The sequence below is a fragment of the Podarcis bocagei genome (genome assembly GCF_964188305.1).
Source record: "Podarcis bocagei genome assembly, chromosome: 9".
NCBI classification, from domain to species: Eukaryota; Metazoa; Chordata; class Lepidosauria; order Squamata; family Lacertidae; genus Podarcis; species Podarcis bocagei.
In genome coordinates, this window is record NC_138134.1 from 11,867,783 (window position 1) to 11,883,574 (window position 15,792).

General features: G+C 42.2%; 1 protein-coding gene and 2 long non-coding RNA genes across 3 annotated transcripts in view; all 3 read left to right on the forward strand.

Moving 5' to 3' along the window:
• The window catches only part of LOC308594684, a 186,878-nt gene extending 182,950 nt beyond the window's left edge, over positions 1-3,928 (forward strand). The window contains exons 2-3 of the long non-coding RNA XR_014011558.1: positions 2,079-2,259; positions 2,970-3,928. This is a non-coding gene — a long non-coding RNA (uncharacterized lncRNA). The remainder of the gene's footprint in view (positions 1-2,078; positions 2,260-2,969) is intronic.
• Positions 1-14,097, forward strand: part of LOC308594654 — a 515,175-nt gene extending 501,078 nt beyond the window's left edge. Inside the window, exon 2 of the long non-coding RNA XR_014011527.1 lies at positions 13,380-14,097. This is a non-coding gene — a long non-coding RNA (uncharacterized lncRNA). The remainder of the gene's footprint in view (positions 1-13,379) is intronic.
• On the forward strand, positions 7,449-11,129 carry SOD3 (superoxide dismutase 3). Its single transcript, XM_081207957.1, has 2 exons — positions 7,449-7,609; positions 9,542-11,129. The coding sequence occupies exon 2, from the start codon at positions 9,570-9,572 to the stop codon at positions 10,308-10,310; it is 741 nt and encodes a 246-aa protein (XP_081064083.1). The 5' UTR covers positions 7,449-7,609; positions 9,542-9,569; the 3' UTR covers positions 10,311-11,129.
• Positions 14,098-15,792: the final 1,695 nt, after the last annotated feature.

The following is a 15,792-nucleotide window of genomic DNA, read 5'->3' on the forward strand; positions in this document are numbered from 1 at the left end:
CATTACCTGTAACCAATAAAGTTGTGGTCATTTTTTGCCCATTAACCTAAATACTGTTGTCATGTGTCTTTATTTCTGATGGGGGGAGCCACTCACTGTTGACAAATACTGAGCTTGACTCAGTCCTGAATCAGATATGGCAGCTTCCTATATTCCTGTTGGGACTTGCTCTGTGGAAACATTTGCAGCATTTGGCAGATTTGAGGACTGGAACAAGGATTTCCTTGTTTATTTTTCCCCCCACTGGAGCATTTAGATCCTGCCGTTCGAGGGTAAATAGTGCACCTATTGTTCTCTCTCTCTGGCAAGAAACAGCAAGCCACAGCAAGCACCCCAGGGGCAAACCAATGGTGGTGGCTGCACTGACTTTCTCCTTGCCCAAAGCAGAGAGTGAGGAAAGTCAGGAAGATGTCAGGTGAGGCATCTCAGGGCAATTGTCTGTTAATGCGGAACTGTTGGGCACGACTGCCACTGGGTGAGGGCGGGCAGGGAGGGGTTCCCTTTCCATGTGATTAGGTAATTCATGAAAAATGTACAGTGGTACCTCGGGTTAAGTACTAAATTTGTTCCGGAGGTCCGTACTTAACCTGAAACTGTTCTTAACCTGAAGCACCACTTTAGCTAATGGGGCATCCCGCTGCTGCTGCGCCGCCGGAGCACAATTTCTGTTCTCATCCTGAAGCAAAGTTCTTAACCTGAAGCACTATTTCTGGGTTAGCGGAGTCTGTAACCTAAGCGTATGTAACCTGAGGTACCACTGTACGTGCATCTCTATAACACCTACGCTGACGGATGCCCCCTTTACACTGATCTATGCAGTCTTGACTACTGCTCTCTAATTTTATGCAATAAAACATCACACACATAGCTGAGCAGAGATGAAAGGGGAAGAGAGAAAAACGTTGGTACGGCAGGTATCACCAAAATTACTTTGTGAGAAAGGGCAGTCCAGTATTTCTCTAATGGGTAAAGGTTGAACTGAAGGGACATAAACTTCAAAGGGGAAGCAGAAGGGTTAGGAATGTGATGGATGTGAGATAACAATAAGTTAATCATCGACAGAATTTCACAGAGCGTTGCCCTTGCATTCCAGAGTTTTGGGGACCTACTGTTAACAATAATTTCTCTCTCTCATTCTGTATGCTATACATGTTTCATTCATCTGATGAAGTTAGGCCTAGTCCGGACGTATAACACAGTTATGCATATCTGTTTTTAAATTTGGCTGAATTTTACCTGCATATTGATATAACAATAACAACAATTTATTTTTTATACCCCGCCCATCTGGCTGGGCCTCCCCAGCCACCCTGGGAGGCTTCCAACAGAGCACACAAATACAATACAGTCATACCTCGGGTTGAAGTTGCTTCAAGTTGAGCGCTTTCGGGTTGCGTTCTGCGGTGACCCGGAAGTAACGTGTTCCGTTACTTCCGGGTTTCGCTGCTTGCGCATGCGCAGATGGTCAAAATGACATCACATGCACGGCAGTGGCGGATCACGACCCGCACATGCGCAGACGCGGGTTGCGTTCGCTTCAGAATGCGAACGGGGCTCCAGAACAGATTCTGTTCATATCCAAAGGTACCACTGTAGTCCGTCAAACATTAAAAGCTTCCCTATATTGATATTTCTTTTATAGAGTTTTCTGAACACCACATACACACCTCCAGGTGTCCCTATTTTCCAGTGACAGTCCTGGATTTACAGAAGCCATCCCGGTTTCTGATTTGATCCTAGAATGTCCCCCTTTTCTTTAGGATGTCCTTATTTTCATCAGAGAAGGGTACTGAGTTACATGACTCCTGAACCAGGGAGATAACCAACTATACAAACTTTAGAAGTCACCTGAAGGCAGCCCTGTATAGGGAAGGTTTTTTAAATGTTTGTTTTGTTTTTGGAAGCCGCCCAGAGTGGCTGGGGCAACAGAGTTAGATGGGCAGGGTCCAAATAATAAAATTATTATTATGGAATAGGATACTCCTATTTTCATCAGAGAAATCTTGGAGGGTATGCACTTAATAGGCTACTACTATTGCAGTGGTACCTCGGTTTAAGAACTTAATTCGTTCTTTGAGGTCCGTTCTTAATCTGAAACTGTTTTTAACCTGGGGTACCACTTTAGCTGGGACACGGGTGGCGCTGTGGGTTAAACCACAGAGCCTAGGACTTGCCGATCAGAAGGTCGGCGGTTCGAATCCCCACGACGGGGTGAGCTCCCGTTGCTCAGTCCCTGCTCCTGCCAACCTAGCATTTACCGTATTTTTCGCTCTATAACACGCATCCGACCATAACACACACGTAGTTTTTAGAGGAGGAAAACAAGAAAAAAAAATATTCTAAACGAAACAGTGCATGTATGATTTTTGTGGTTCATGCTGTGGCCACAGACATGTGATCTGACAGTGAGTTTGGAGTAGCTCAATGCAAAAATCCTGAGGATTATTAGATTATGCTAATAATCACAGTGGGTGCGTGATTTCTTTGGTGCAAGATGTAGCCATGGACATGCTATGTGATCTGATGGTGAATTTGGGGTGACCCAGTGCAAAAATCCTGAGGTTCCATGTGGATCCGTGCTTTGTAACCACGTTTTAAGTGGGGAGGGAAGGAAAAGCACTCAAGGGACAAGGAACACAGGTGAGGTGGGTGGAGAAGGATGCTGCTAATAATGCAGAAGAGGGGTTTAAGGGGAGAAGGCTCCTCTCCTCTCCCGCTTTGCTCCTTTAAAGAAGCAGGCTCCCTGTCCCTCTCTCCTCCCCACTCAGCAGCTCTTCTCCTGCTTTGCTGTTTCAAAGCGAGCCACGGAGGAGGGAAGGAAGGGGAACCATGGATCCTCTGCTCACGACTGCAGCAGATCCCCCCCCCCCCCGCCACCCGTAGGCATTCCCTCCATAACACGCACAGACATTTCCCCTTACTTTCTAGGAGGAAAAAAGTGAGTGTTGTGGTGCAAAAAATACGGCAAGTTTGTAACCAGAGCTACCACTGTAACAGCAGTAACAGTTATTCCGTGCATCCCACTCAGGCCCCCTGCCTCACCTGCCTACCCACCCACTCACTGGTCTTTCAATCACCGCAGATGAAAAATATTATTGAAAGCATGCTTTTGGGTTGAGTTAAATGCCTCACTGCCTCTAGATATCTGTAGCTTGAGAACTGGAAGTGCTTGCTGAAGGGCATTTAGTGACTGGTGGTTACTCAAAGTCACTGGAAGTTGTGTCACCTACCCAGATAGGAACTGATACAATTACTTTCGCATGCAAATTGGCTAGGAGAAATACAGGTGAGTCCCTGCAGCTGTAGGCACCGTGGGAAGGTGCGCGGCATGTGGTGTTGCCTTTTGGGCACTGGTTCCATCGACATATTCAATATCTATTATATGCATCTGTTTTGAGATGGAGAAACCAGAAGCATGAACAGTACTCTAAAATGTGGCCAAGGCAGAGAGTTGTATAAGGGTGTTAGAGGAAATTCCAGGCATCGTAATCCGTAGCAAGCTCTTTGACATTTTCATAGCTGCTGCACATGTTGTTTTTCATCTACCAACAAGCCCAATGACTATTTTCTAGTTAGTCACTGTTGTTTCAGACCCTACTGACGTCGAAGCAAAATTAGGGGTTGTTTTTAAGTATTGGAGGGGTGCAATTTGAATCACCAAATAAATTTGGGATTTTTTTTTCAAATGAATTAGAGCTGTTCTGGACATTATGCAGCTGCACCCAAAAGATCATTCACTGCTGCTTTACCACCACATCTTTAGGATACACATACCCAAGGGTTTTTTTCCCAGCTTGAACTCAATTCCGACATCTCCCAGTTGGGCACCATTGCCATTCTAAGAGAACAAGGGTGAGTCCCAGAACTTCTTTTTCTAGAAAAATAGCACTGCATAACAATAGCAAACATGCTTTATCACTGCCTGCTAAAAACACAATTGTTTAGACATGCCTACCCTTAGAAAGTTGAGATAATTTTTTTTTTGCCATTCTGTAATATTTTTATTCATTTTCAAATACAAATTTATATATAAAGTTGAGATAATTTTGATCTGTTTTCGTATTTTAACTTTTGTATATTTAAACTAGGGTTGTGTTTTCTCTCTCTTGATTTTACTGTTTCATCCTTTGTAAGCCACCTTGGGGACACGGGTGGTGCTGTGCTTTAAACCTCTGTGCCGCTTGGACTTGCCAATCGGAAGGTTGGCAGTTCGAATCCCTGCGATGGGGTGAGCTCCCATTGTTTGGTCCCTGCTCCTGCCAACCTAGCAGTTCGAAAGCACGTCAAAGTGCAAGTAGATAAATAGGTACTGCTCCGGCGGAAAGGTAAACGGCGTTTCCGTGCGCTGCTCTGGTTCGCCAGAAGCGGCTTAGTCATGCTGGCCACGTAACCCGGAAAAACTGTCTGCACACAAATGCCGGTTACCTCGGCATAAAGAATATTTAGAAAACTATGGAATAAAAGGAAACATATTGGCAGAATTAGACTGATCCCTGTATTGTATAAATAAATATAAGCTTGTAGGGAGGTAAAAAGAAATTATATAAGAAATATGTAACTGTGCAGTATAATGTAATGGATAGACAAAGAACAGTGAGATTAATTGGAAGTCAGTTTAAAATTTCTTTTCTATAAATTTTATAATTATGTTCATTACCAGGAGTATATATGATGATAATTATATTAATCTTCTTATATCTTACAGTGTGGTGGTTTGTTTGATTTTTCTGTTTGTTTGTTTGTTTGTTTGTTTGTTTGTTTGTTTGTTTGCATGTACGTCTGTTTTTCATAAATGTATTCATTTTAAATTAATAAAGATATATTAAAAACAACAACAGTGAATGCCAGTGGTGTTGAAGAATGGAGCACATAGTGCATATTCCCTCTGTCGTTTGCGATTTATAACTGCAGGGGGCTGGACTAGATAGTCCTCAAGATCCCTTCCAATTCTACGATTCCATGATTCTAATATTCACCGTTTAGAATAATGGCATGAAGAAACTTTCAAGCACCCACCAAACAGAACTTGTGTTTGATTGTTTAAGCTGCCTCATACATGATTTAAGTCATTTACCTAATGCATATCCCACACCAACTCTACTGCGGTGCACTAATGCTGGTATACTGCCACTCCAACACACACTGCAAAATGAATAGCAGTTATGGCTATTCACACATACAAGAGCCCTAAGAATATTGGAATCCTATGCACACTATGGAAGTCAATCCAATTAATTTCACTGAGAACTACTTCTGAATAGATAGGAGCAGAGTTGGACCAAAAGAGTGGCTTTTCAGTTTTCAGCATTAGAAGAGAGAGAAAGGAAAACTGACTTTCTAAGAGTGCAGTATGAGGAAAAAAACCTCTTTTTGATAATCAGTATTACAGCAAAACTAAAGTTTTCCTAATACAATTTTGGGGCTGTGACAGTTTCTTCCCTGTTGCGTGTCGAGGTCCCCAAGCCACCCCTCAAAATAAATTCACACATAATTTTGTTTAAGGTTTTTGGCATAATTTTGGCCACAACTTTATTAAAATACATAATCTGTGAGTGGTTGCTTAGGCATTGGTTAAGATTATCTTTTCTTTTTTAATATATAAATTTTATTAGTATTTTTCCACCCAACAACACGAATGATATCAAAAAATAACAATACACAAAACACAAAAACTAACATTCAACAAAAAACAAAACAAAAAACCCCCAAATCCATATCTTACAAATTAATAATATAAACACTAAAAAGAAAAACAAACATTGACTTCCACCAATCCCACAGCACCTCCTTTATCTCTCATTGTGTCTTCCTGTTTTCCTGTTCATCTCCATCCTAACATCTAAATATAAATCCCTCTTTCTTATCCTTTCACTTCACAAGGTTATTCCAGACTCAGCCAGATTTCTGTCCTCTAACCTTGACTTTTAAGGTATTCATTTAGGCACTCCCATTCTTTTTTTTGCGTCACTTTTTGGTTTTTGTCTTATTACGTCTGTCAATTTGGCTAATTCTAAGTATTCTGAAAACTTACATAACCACTCTCCCCTAGTGGGTAACTGATTCCCTTTCCAATACTTTTGGAAATAGCACCTGCTTTCCTACACCTATTTCGTCTTCTCTCCCTTCATTCTTCTCCCTTCTGTTCTCTCCCTCTTCTTCTCTTGAACCTTCTGGAGGATTCCTAATCCTTCTTTCCTAGCTCAGACACTCCAGAGTTCCCTGATTCCTTGGTCTGCTACTTTCTGGCCCTGACTCCTTCCCTGGATGCAACTCTCTAGCATCCAGGCAGCTTTGTCAATGGCAGGAACAGAGTCTGACCTCACTCAATAGCAAGCAGTTACCCTAAAAAGGAGCGATGTGGGTGGCGCTGTGGTTAAACCACAGTGCCTAGGACTTGCCGATCAGAAGGTCGGCAGTTCGAATCCCCGCGACACGGTGAGCTCCCGTTGCTCGGTCCCAGTTCCTGCCAACCCAGCAGTTCGGAAGCATGTCAAATGCAAGTAGATAAATAGGTACCACTCCGGCGGGAAGGTAAACGGCATTCCCGTGTGCTGCTCTGTTCGCCAGAAGCAGCTTAGTCATGCTGGCCACATGACCCGGAAGCTGTACCCCAGCTCCCTCAGCCAATAAAGTGAGATTAGCGCCACAACCCCAGAGTCGGCCACGACTGGACCTAATGGTCAGGGGTTCCTTTACCTTTACCCTAAAAAGGGGAGAGAGCAGTTCAGCCAATGGCTGCAGATCTATGGCTGACAACTGTCCGTGAATGGCAGGCAGACGAGCCAATCGTTGCTAGGTGTTTCACGGCCCAAGAATTTTGCACACCATGAAGTGTCAGTGTACAGAATCTGTTACCCTTTTTTTGTGCTGGGACATCAAATCTCCACAAATTTCCTGCAATCTTGCTTGTCAGCTCTGAGCAGTCTTGGCATTAAGACAACTCTCCCAAGAACCACCAATGGAGAGGCGAAGTTTTAGTTTCCAGACCAACCCCCCCCCCCCCAGTGTTTAAAATTGTCTCTTCAAACGATAACACAAGCCTCCTCTCAAACAAGAGAAGTTATCACATAAAGCTTTCAAAACCTAGTTACATTGGTTGATTTTTTTTATAATTACAGCAATTTGGATAGGTAAATCAAGTTTCATTGCTAAGACGCATCTTAAAAGCGGATTCCAAGGAGGCTACATAACAGGAAAAATATTGCCGCCTAGTTGACAGATTCTGTATGAACTCATCAGCAAATTGACTAAACAAAGCCTTCTTTAAATATTTTTCCTCTGTCACTTCATGTTGAAGCTTATTTCCTCTAGTGCATGAAGCAATGAAATATTAATTCTAAAGCATTTCTTTTTCTTTGAATAATCTGCAGGCTTTGCCTCTAGATGGATTTTAGATGACATTTCCCCCTCCTCTCCTCATTTTTTCTCCTAACCACTCCCCTGAGCTACTATTACCTAACTTTTACACAAACAAGCAGAGCTCAGAAGCGCTAACTCAACAGCTGCCTGGCTTGCTTGCTAGCTTGTCACCCTTTGCACAAAGAGACTGCACCCAACTGGAAAGTGTTTCGGGAAAACAAATCTTTGCAGAAGGAACCCTGCGCTGAAGGTAGGAGGATCACAATTACTTTTAGAACCAGCTGAGAATGAAAGCAGACATGCATTCTTAGGCTGTGTACACACTCCCATCCACCACTGGTTTGGGAAGGAGTTTGCATTCGATTCAGACTCTATTCTATCGTTTCTTATGAAACACTGAGTTTTTATGAGTTTCCCCACCAAAACCAGCTTCAATCTGAATCGAGAAAAAGAGAGTTCCAGCTGTAACATGAACACAGCATTAGTGTAACGAACATATATTCTCTGCCTATAAAGACAAGTAGCTTTGAAGGCAGCAAACACATGATCAGACTACTTCATTTGCACTTAGTCTGCTTGTCTGTCTTCACTGTGTATTAAATCCCACTGGGAAAGTCTTGACTTCTTTTTTTCAACTTTTGGGAAAACCGATGCCGTTTTGGGGAATGCTGAGGAAAAGGGGTGATCCAGTGCTGTGATATTTTCCCAGCCATATTCAAGAGGGGTTGTGTGTTTGGGTTTTTTTTTAAAAAAAACAAAACACTGGGACATTGCTAGTTCCATGTCAGAGAATCATAGAATTGTAGCGTTGCAATGGGTCCTGAGGGTAATCTAGTCCAACCTCGCCTGCAATGCAGGAATCAATCAGGTGGTGATAAATTTTACTTTTTTTAAAAAAAATATTTATTACTTTTCCAACAATTTAAACATTACAAAAAAAGAATAAACAATACAATACAATACAAAAACAATACAAAACACTAACACATTAAACTAACAAAACAAAACAAAAACAATTTAAAACACATCAAACAGTTTCAATATCTTATCTTTCATTCACTTATTTCAGTGACCTCCTCACACCTCCCTTTTGTATTCCACTTCTGTTAATTGTTTCAGCAATTCCTTTCCATCTTCCTGTTTTCTATCCTATAATTATCTTAACACATTTTAACCTTATTTTTCCCTTTAATTTTCTATTAATCTATTTATACTTAATTCCTTATAACGTTTCTACTAAAGCCATATAACTTCATCCCAACATTTTTCTAACATTCATTAATTTTACAGTATTTCTGTAAATAATCTTTGAATTTTTTCCAATCTTCTTCCACCAACTCTTCTCCCTGGTCTCGGATTCTGCCAGTCATTTCCGCCAATTCCATACAGTCCATCAACTTCATCTGGTGATAAATTTTACAACCAAATATATCCTGTAACTAAGCTGCTATAGAGAGGTGGTGAAGGATCCAATCAGGCAAGACGAGGGAAGAATGGAGATTGGGTCTAATGAATACTTTTGTTATTACCTCAGAAACGATATGGGCATAACACAGCCACCTAATATGTTTTCTGCTGTGGGGCTGAGGGATCTGAATTTGAGAAACAATTGAGGTTTTTTAAATACCTCACCCCTGTTTAAAAACCAGAACACCCTGTTCCTGTAACATAAACATGACATTCTTGAGATCGCCCAAAGACAGCTCTAAAATGCTGAGCTGTGAACCAGAAAGTCTTCCAAGTTCAAATCTCACCTCAGTCATTAATATTATTGTCTAGGTCATGGGTAGGCAAACTAAGGCCCGGGGGCCGGATCCGGCCCAATTGCCTTCTAAATCCGGCCCACGAACAGTCCGGGAATCAGCATGTTTTTACAATTGGGCAGCATCCGGCCCCCGGGCCTTAGGCTGCCTACCCCTGCTCCAGAGCAAGGGAAAACAAGCTTGCTCCATTTCCATGCGACAGCCCTTTAGATATCTGAATATGGTTATCATGTCTCCTCTTTACCACATTAAACATGGCGAGTTCCTCCACCATTTCTCATAAGGCTTGGTTTCCAGACCCTTGATCATTGGTTGCCCTCTTCAGCACAATGTTATAAAACGCTATTATTATTTTTCCTTTGGCATCGGTGCTCTTACCAAAGCCGTTGACGCCACTTTTCTCTGCATTATTTTCATAGCCCTTTGCAGGTTCCACGTAACTCCGCCATGTTCCCCCTGCTGTTTCTCGCTACCGTCGTGGCCCTTTGTGTAACTGACGCCCAGCCTAATGAAGAAAATGCGCTCCAAGACATGCAGAAAAAAGTCAACGACCTGTGGCTGAGTTTGCTCTATCCACAGCTGTACGAGGATATTGTGGCCTCCAACCGGACTGCTTATGCCTCCTGCTTGGTGAAACCCAGCCCCAAAGTAGGTGCGGACAAGCCACAGGTGACAGGACACGTTCTGTTCAGGCAGGCCTACCCAAATGGGAAACTGGAAGCTATTTTCAACTTGGACGGCTTTCCGGCAGGCGCCAACTTATCCGGGAGAGCAATTCATATCCATCAATACGGAGACCTCAGCGACGGCTGCGACTCCACAGGCGGACACTACAATCCCTTCAAGGAAAACCACCCTCGTCACCCTGGGGACTTTGGGAACTTCTACTCTAAGGAAGGCAAGATTAAAAAATATAAGGCTAATCTCGTGGCCACTCTGTTTGGCCCGTACAGCGTCATAGGGAGATCGGTTGTGATCCACGAGCAAGAAGACGACCTGGGGAAAGGCAACAACAAGGCCAGTTTGGAGAACGGCAACGCGGGCAAACGCCTGGCTTGCTGTGTCGTCGGAACAGGCACCAAAAACCTGTGGGAAAAGCAGTTCCCCGAGGTTAAGGAGAAGAGGAAGAAAATGCTCACGACCAAAGAGGCAAGCAGCAGCTCGCATGGCGTTGCTGCTAAACCGTAGGAAAGCATTCTGGTTCTTTTGAGAAAGTGTAAGATACGCCTTTCGCTCTGTCGTAGTGCTCCGTTCCGTAAGCAGATTAATAATAAAAAGTAGCGGCGTATGATTTAAAGGTTCAGGCTTGCTCCCCCCCCCCGCCAGCTCTAAAGTTTATCCTTGATATAGTAAGGAGGACTGTACGCTGCGCTACTGAAATCTTGAGCAACCCTGCTTATTGTGTGCCATATCTCTTAGGGGGGAAATATCAAGAACAAGAAAGCTGGAGGAACAAACGGTAAAAATAAATGCCTCCAACTAAGATGGTGTGCTCTGTTTTCCTATATACCTGAAACGCATAAAGAAAATACTTCCCTTTCAACTGTTTGAGGATGGGCTGGCAGAGAGTGATAACAGCTTCCCCCCCCCCCCCCAGAGCTCAGGTAGGAGTTTGTGTGTTATTTCTATTTTAAAACTTCAGATCCATTATTTTATTCTGCTTATATTTGCAGGTTTTACTTCCTAACTCTTTTTAAGCTTCTTAGCTGGTTTGAGTTATCCACAGTCCTGTAGCTGTGTCACACTGTTTATATTTGAAGCAAGTGTTTCCAAAAACATTCCTGACTTTTTCTTCGTCACTGAATAAATATTTGGGAAAGTGTGATTTGAATCACTTCTGGTTAAATTGTGTAATGCTGTTTGTGCAATGTTGATAAATGAAGGGGGATCTCTTTCTTCATGCTTTCAAGAGTGACAAAGATGCCATGAACTATGCCACAGAAGCACAGCAATGTAGTTTTGTGCAGCTGTTGAGAGTACTGAACTAATAAAATAGAGCAAAATACATTTTTTTCATTCCAGAAGTTGTTTTGTTTTTGCAGTTCTGAAAAAAGGTTTCTGACAAGCGTTCAGAGGGCAAAATCTGTGTGTGTTTTTTTAAAAAAATCAACGAGTTTTTCCAGTGACAAATTCAAGGACAAGCAAACTGGGAAAAATATGAACTTTAGAATGTACTGCTGTAAGTGTTTATCTCTTAAAACATTTGACCAGTGATCTGACAAATACACACATAACCTGACACCGCTTCTTAAACTTTGTTCTAAGCGATTGTGGCTTACATTTCTTTCTATATATTTTTTAACAGAACCACCACATTATTCTAAATATGTGAGGATGCTTGGATAGGTTCTGAATTAAAACCCCACTATTGCCTGGATCTTTTGTGGCCAGAATCCTGCAGTCAAACTATATACCAAGTGAGAGCTGAGGGCAACTAAAAATTGGGTTGATGCTTCAGCATGTAGAATAAATGTCAAAGAGAACGCATATACCCAGCTCATGATACTCTCCCCTTGTTATTTATACTGAAGTTGCACAAAGCACTTCAAAGTACACCAGCAGCTGCCATGCACCAGAGTTTAAGACCAAGTGAGTCACAGTCATGTTATAAAAATGAAGTAAAAACAACACAAAATATAGATAAATATATTAGGAAATGTCTTTATTACAATTGACAAAATATATATATTACTTGATGACAGGGTTGCAATGAAAGCAAGGCCTGCAAATAAATAGAATACACATTTTTAAAGGAAATTATTAACCAGCAGCAGAATTTTATAAAGCAATTAATTTATTTAAGGTTTTTAAAAAACATGATTTCCACCCGATTTATTAAAATTCATTCTTGAGAGCTCTTGACTTAAAAAAAAACTTCTGGTGAATTATATAAAATGCCCTGTGCATAAAATTAGCCTCTACTACCGAAAGATTGTTTTTTCCTTCAAAAAGAGGTTGTTTCCATGACCACTGAAAATTTGCACGGTTGAATGATTTATCAAACATATTTTTAACATAAAAGAGTCTTAAAATGTAACATTTGGGTCCCCCCCCCTGACATTACAGTGTTCATTGCCTTTTGCAGAAGGATGCGAGGGAATCCTTAAAAGAAATGCTTTAAAGAAACACCTGAACTTATGAAAGGAGTCTTAATTTCTGATAGCCTCCAGAACTGATAAATATGAAAAACGAGTCCTAGTGAGAGAAAGAAACAAAAAGCCAAGAAGAACTTTACCTAGCAGAATCGTAAGACGAGACTTATTTCATTTTACAGCTGGAGCCTGATAATCGCAGCCCTATGCTGGGTAATAATAATAATAATAATAATAATAATAATAATAATAATAATAATAATTTATTATTTGTACCCCGCCCATCTGGCTGGGTTTCCCCAGCCACTCTGGGCGGCTTCCACAGAAACCAAAAAACACTAAAATATCATACATTAAAAGCTTCCCTGAATAGGGCCGCCTTAAGATGTCTTCTGAATGTCAGGTAGTTGTCCATCACCTTGACATCCGATGGGAGGGCATTCCACAGGGCGGGCGCCACCACCCTGGTTCTGTCTCTTTCTTGGTCGAACTGGAGCAAACCTTTGAAACTGGATTTTATTTTTTTCTATTGTGAACGGCAATATTCACGCCACAGCTCCCACCCCCTGCTGATTGAACGCTCTCAGTGTCCTCATAGTATCCATGTCCCTGTGTGAAGAGCTTATCCCCCCATGAAAGAGAATGGCAGCTACTCAGTTTATGGGAGAAATAATGGGGGGCATTCAGCAACACTAGGAAGGTTAAGGTGGAGCAGGCTAAAGTTTTCCCCTCGAGCTGGACACACTATCTTCATTGCATCCACACTCCCACCACACAACACTGGAGGACAAAGTCCTGCGACAGAGAGCCTGCTGTAATTCCCAGTGAAAGCTATAAATTGTGCAGGGAGGTTTAACAAGTACAAGGAGCACTCCCTTGTAGCCATTTAACTTCCACTGGGAGAAGGGCTTCACTGCACGAACGCCGGAATAAGGCTTAGGTTGCAAAGGGATGTTGGGGAACTTGGCATGTAAAAATAATACGTAGATCCACTGTGGTGCACTTCCATGTTCAAAGGTGGTTATCATGGATTTGGAAAGGGCTCCTGGGATCATTTAGTCCACCCCCTGCAATTATATACAAGTGATAAGGGGAATGGGCACTCAGACGGCCAGGCTTCATTACCACTGGCACGGACTGTTTTCTGCAACTGAAAAATATATAGATGCAAGTGCAAATTTATGGGGCCATGTACTGGTTTCAACCAGCAGCTAAATGAATATAGCTGCAATGCTATAACCTGTGCAAGTGGCAATCAAAAACAAACAGGAAAGCTCTCTAGGGTTTTTGATAGCAAAGAATTAAGTCCCAACAAGGAAGCACGACTGATACTCATAAGAACCTCTGCAATAAATAGCATCAACTGTGCTGCTCTCAGATAAACAAGCCAAGGTTTTTGAAACTGAAGGCTGCTGCTATAAGCACCGTAAGAGCACAGGGGGACTTAAAAAGGTAAAGGACCCCTGGCAGTTAAGTCTAGTCGCAGACGACTCTGGGGTTGCGGCGCTCATCTCGCTTTACAGGCCGACGGAGCCGGCGTTTGTCCGCAGACAGTTTTTCCGGGTCATGTGGCCAGCATGACTAAGCCGCTTCTGGTGCAACTGAACACCGAAACCAGACTTACTTGTGAGTGAACATGCGTAGGACTGTAAGTTAGGTCTAAACTAGAGGTCGTTGGATGTACCACCACTTTATCAGTCTGCCATCTCTTCTCTGTAAGCGTAAGACATGGAATGTAGCCCACTTGACCTTTAAATGGTTAAGGAAGCCAGCAAATCAAAAATTGGAATCGAAGGAGCAGAAGAACGAAGAGAAAGTAAACCAGGAAGAGTGTTATTGACAAGAATTCAGCTATAACATGGGGCCATCACATTACCTGATAACACCCCCCCCCCAAATCTGTATCACCAGAAGTCTAGATATAAGATTACACATAGTTACAGTGAGTGGCGACACTGGAAGTAAAGAAAAGAGGGAACGGGCTACTTCATGGATTTGGATAGTGACTGGGTTTCGGAAGTTCAATTATCACTTAACCTGCTATATCCCCTGTCGCTCTTTGCAACTGTGTAAGTAGTCACTGAATCACCCCCTGCTCTTGGGATTACTGAAGTTTTTAGATCACGGGGTTGAGGAATGTTTATTTTTAGAGAGCAGCGTATCTGTTACTAATACCTTAATAGCTACATGCATTGTTTAAAAACTTGGCTTGCTTCTTCAGGCTTGTACTTGCTTTTACACATATATGACCTTAATTCAATCTCTCCCTATGATAGCATCATTCCAGCTCACCGGAAGCTACTGAGCTCAAATGCAAACATTTCCACTAGCGCAGCTGGGCTCCAAACTAGATGCTACATAAAAAATGCAAATGGCAGCCCTCACTCCATAATTTAAAGCAATGCAAAGCATTGGCCATTCATGGTGTGAACTTGTTTACGTTAAGCTGCCCTCCCTACTTGTCTATTTTTTTCTGCGCTAGGACTTCATCAGCATTAGCTGTAGCCCTTATCAAGGCTGTGACAAAACCAGAAAGAAATATATATCTTGAAATGAACATTGGGATGTGGAATGTCTTATTTATGATGAGCAAAATTCCAGAATTTCATATTCATAAGTTTGGTGCATATTCATTACTCTTCCCACTGTATCAGTTTTGTCATTCCTATAACAACAAATCGAGACAATAAGGCTATCTGTTATTTTACCAATAAAAGCACAAACGCTGTGCCGAGTCGATAACATTGTCAGCTACTCTATCAATAAAAGCAACAGTACCACAAATCCAAGAGATAACGCAATCCTGCCCCTTCTCCTCCGCTGCACTATGAGGAATGAAATTATGCAAACTAATAAATGGTTTCAACTTTTTTTCATATTAATGCAAGAGACAAAAGCATTTAATTTAGAATAAACCAGTGTTGCTCAAAAAGAATGGGATGCAAATAGCAGAGTGGTGCAATGCCCAAGATTAAGGGAGTGTTTAAGGAACACTGCAGAGTCTCTCTCTCCCCCCCCCCCTTTCCTCTTGGAACAGAGAAACTGAACGGGTTGAAAAAGTAAAGAAAGATTGAAACAAAACTCTCCGGCTTTGAAAACGCTGTCATTTGTTCTGTGTCCATGTGGAACCGTTCCACAATCTTTGGCCTAAAAGGAGTCTCCACGTACTGTAGAAAGACGCCTAATGACTTCCTTGTTCCTTGCTGTACTGGAAGAAGAGCAAGTTGTACAGAGAGCGAGAGTGAGAACGATCAAATGGGGTTTCTCCAGCAGCCAAACATTTGTTAGAACCAGTACTTGTTCCAGCTGGCTGGAGGATCCTGAAGCTCTTTTCAGGGTTCCTCCTGGTTCCAAGCCTGGGGTACAATCTGCTTGTCCACTTGGAGTCCCTTCGTCAAAGCAACACTTGCTATCTAGCTCAGCCGACTTTCAAGATTTGGGTCTGCCGCTGCTTCCAGCACAAAGCTGCTAATAAGCAGCCTGTAACAATGTGCGGCTGGCAGGTATTTATTTTGTAAAACTAAGGCTCAAAACAGGAAGGATTTCCCTCCTTTCTTATGAACGCCATTGTTAAATTT

What these genes read in the sequence shown, in the direction of transcription:
- SOD3 (XM_081207957.1), top strand. Translation starts at nt 9,570, where the DNA reads ATGTTCCCCCTGCTGTTTCTCGCTACCGTCGTGGCCCTTTGTGTAACT.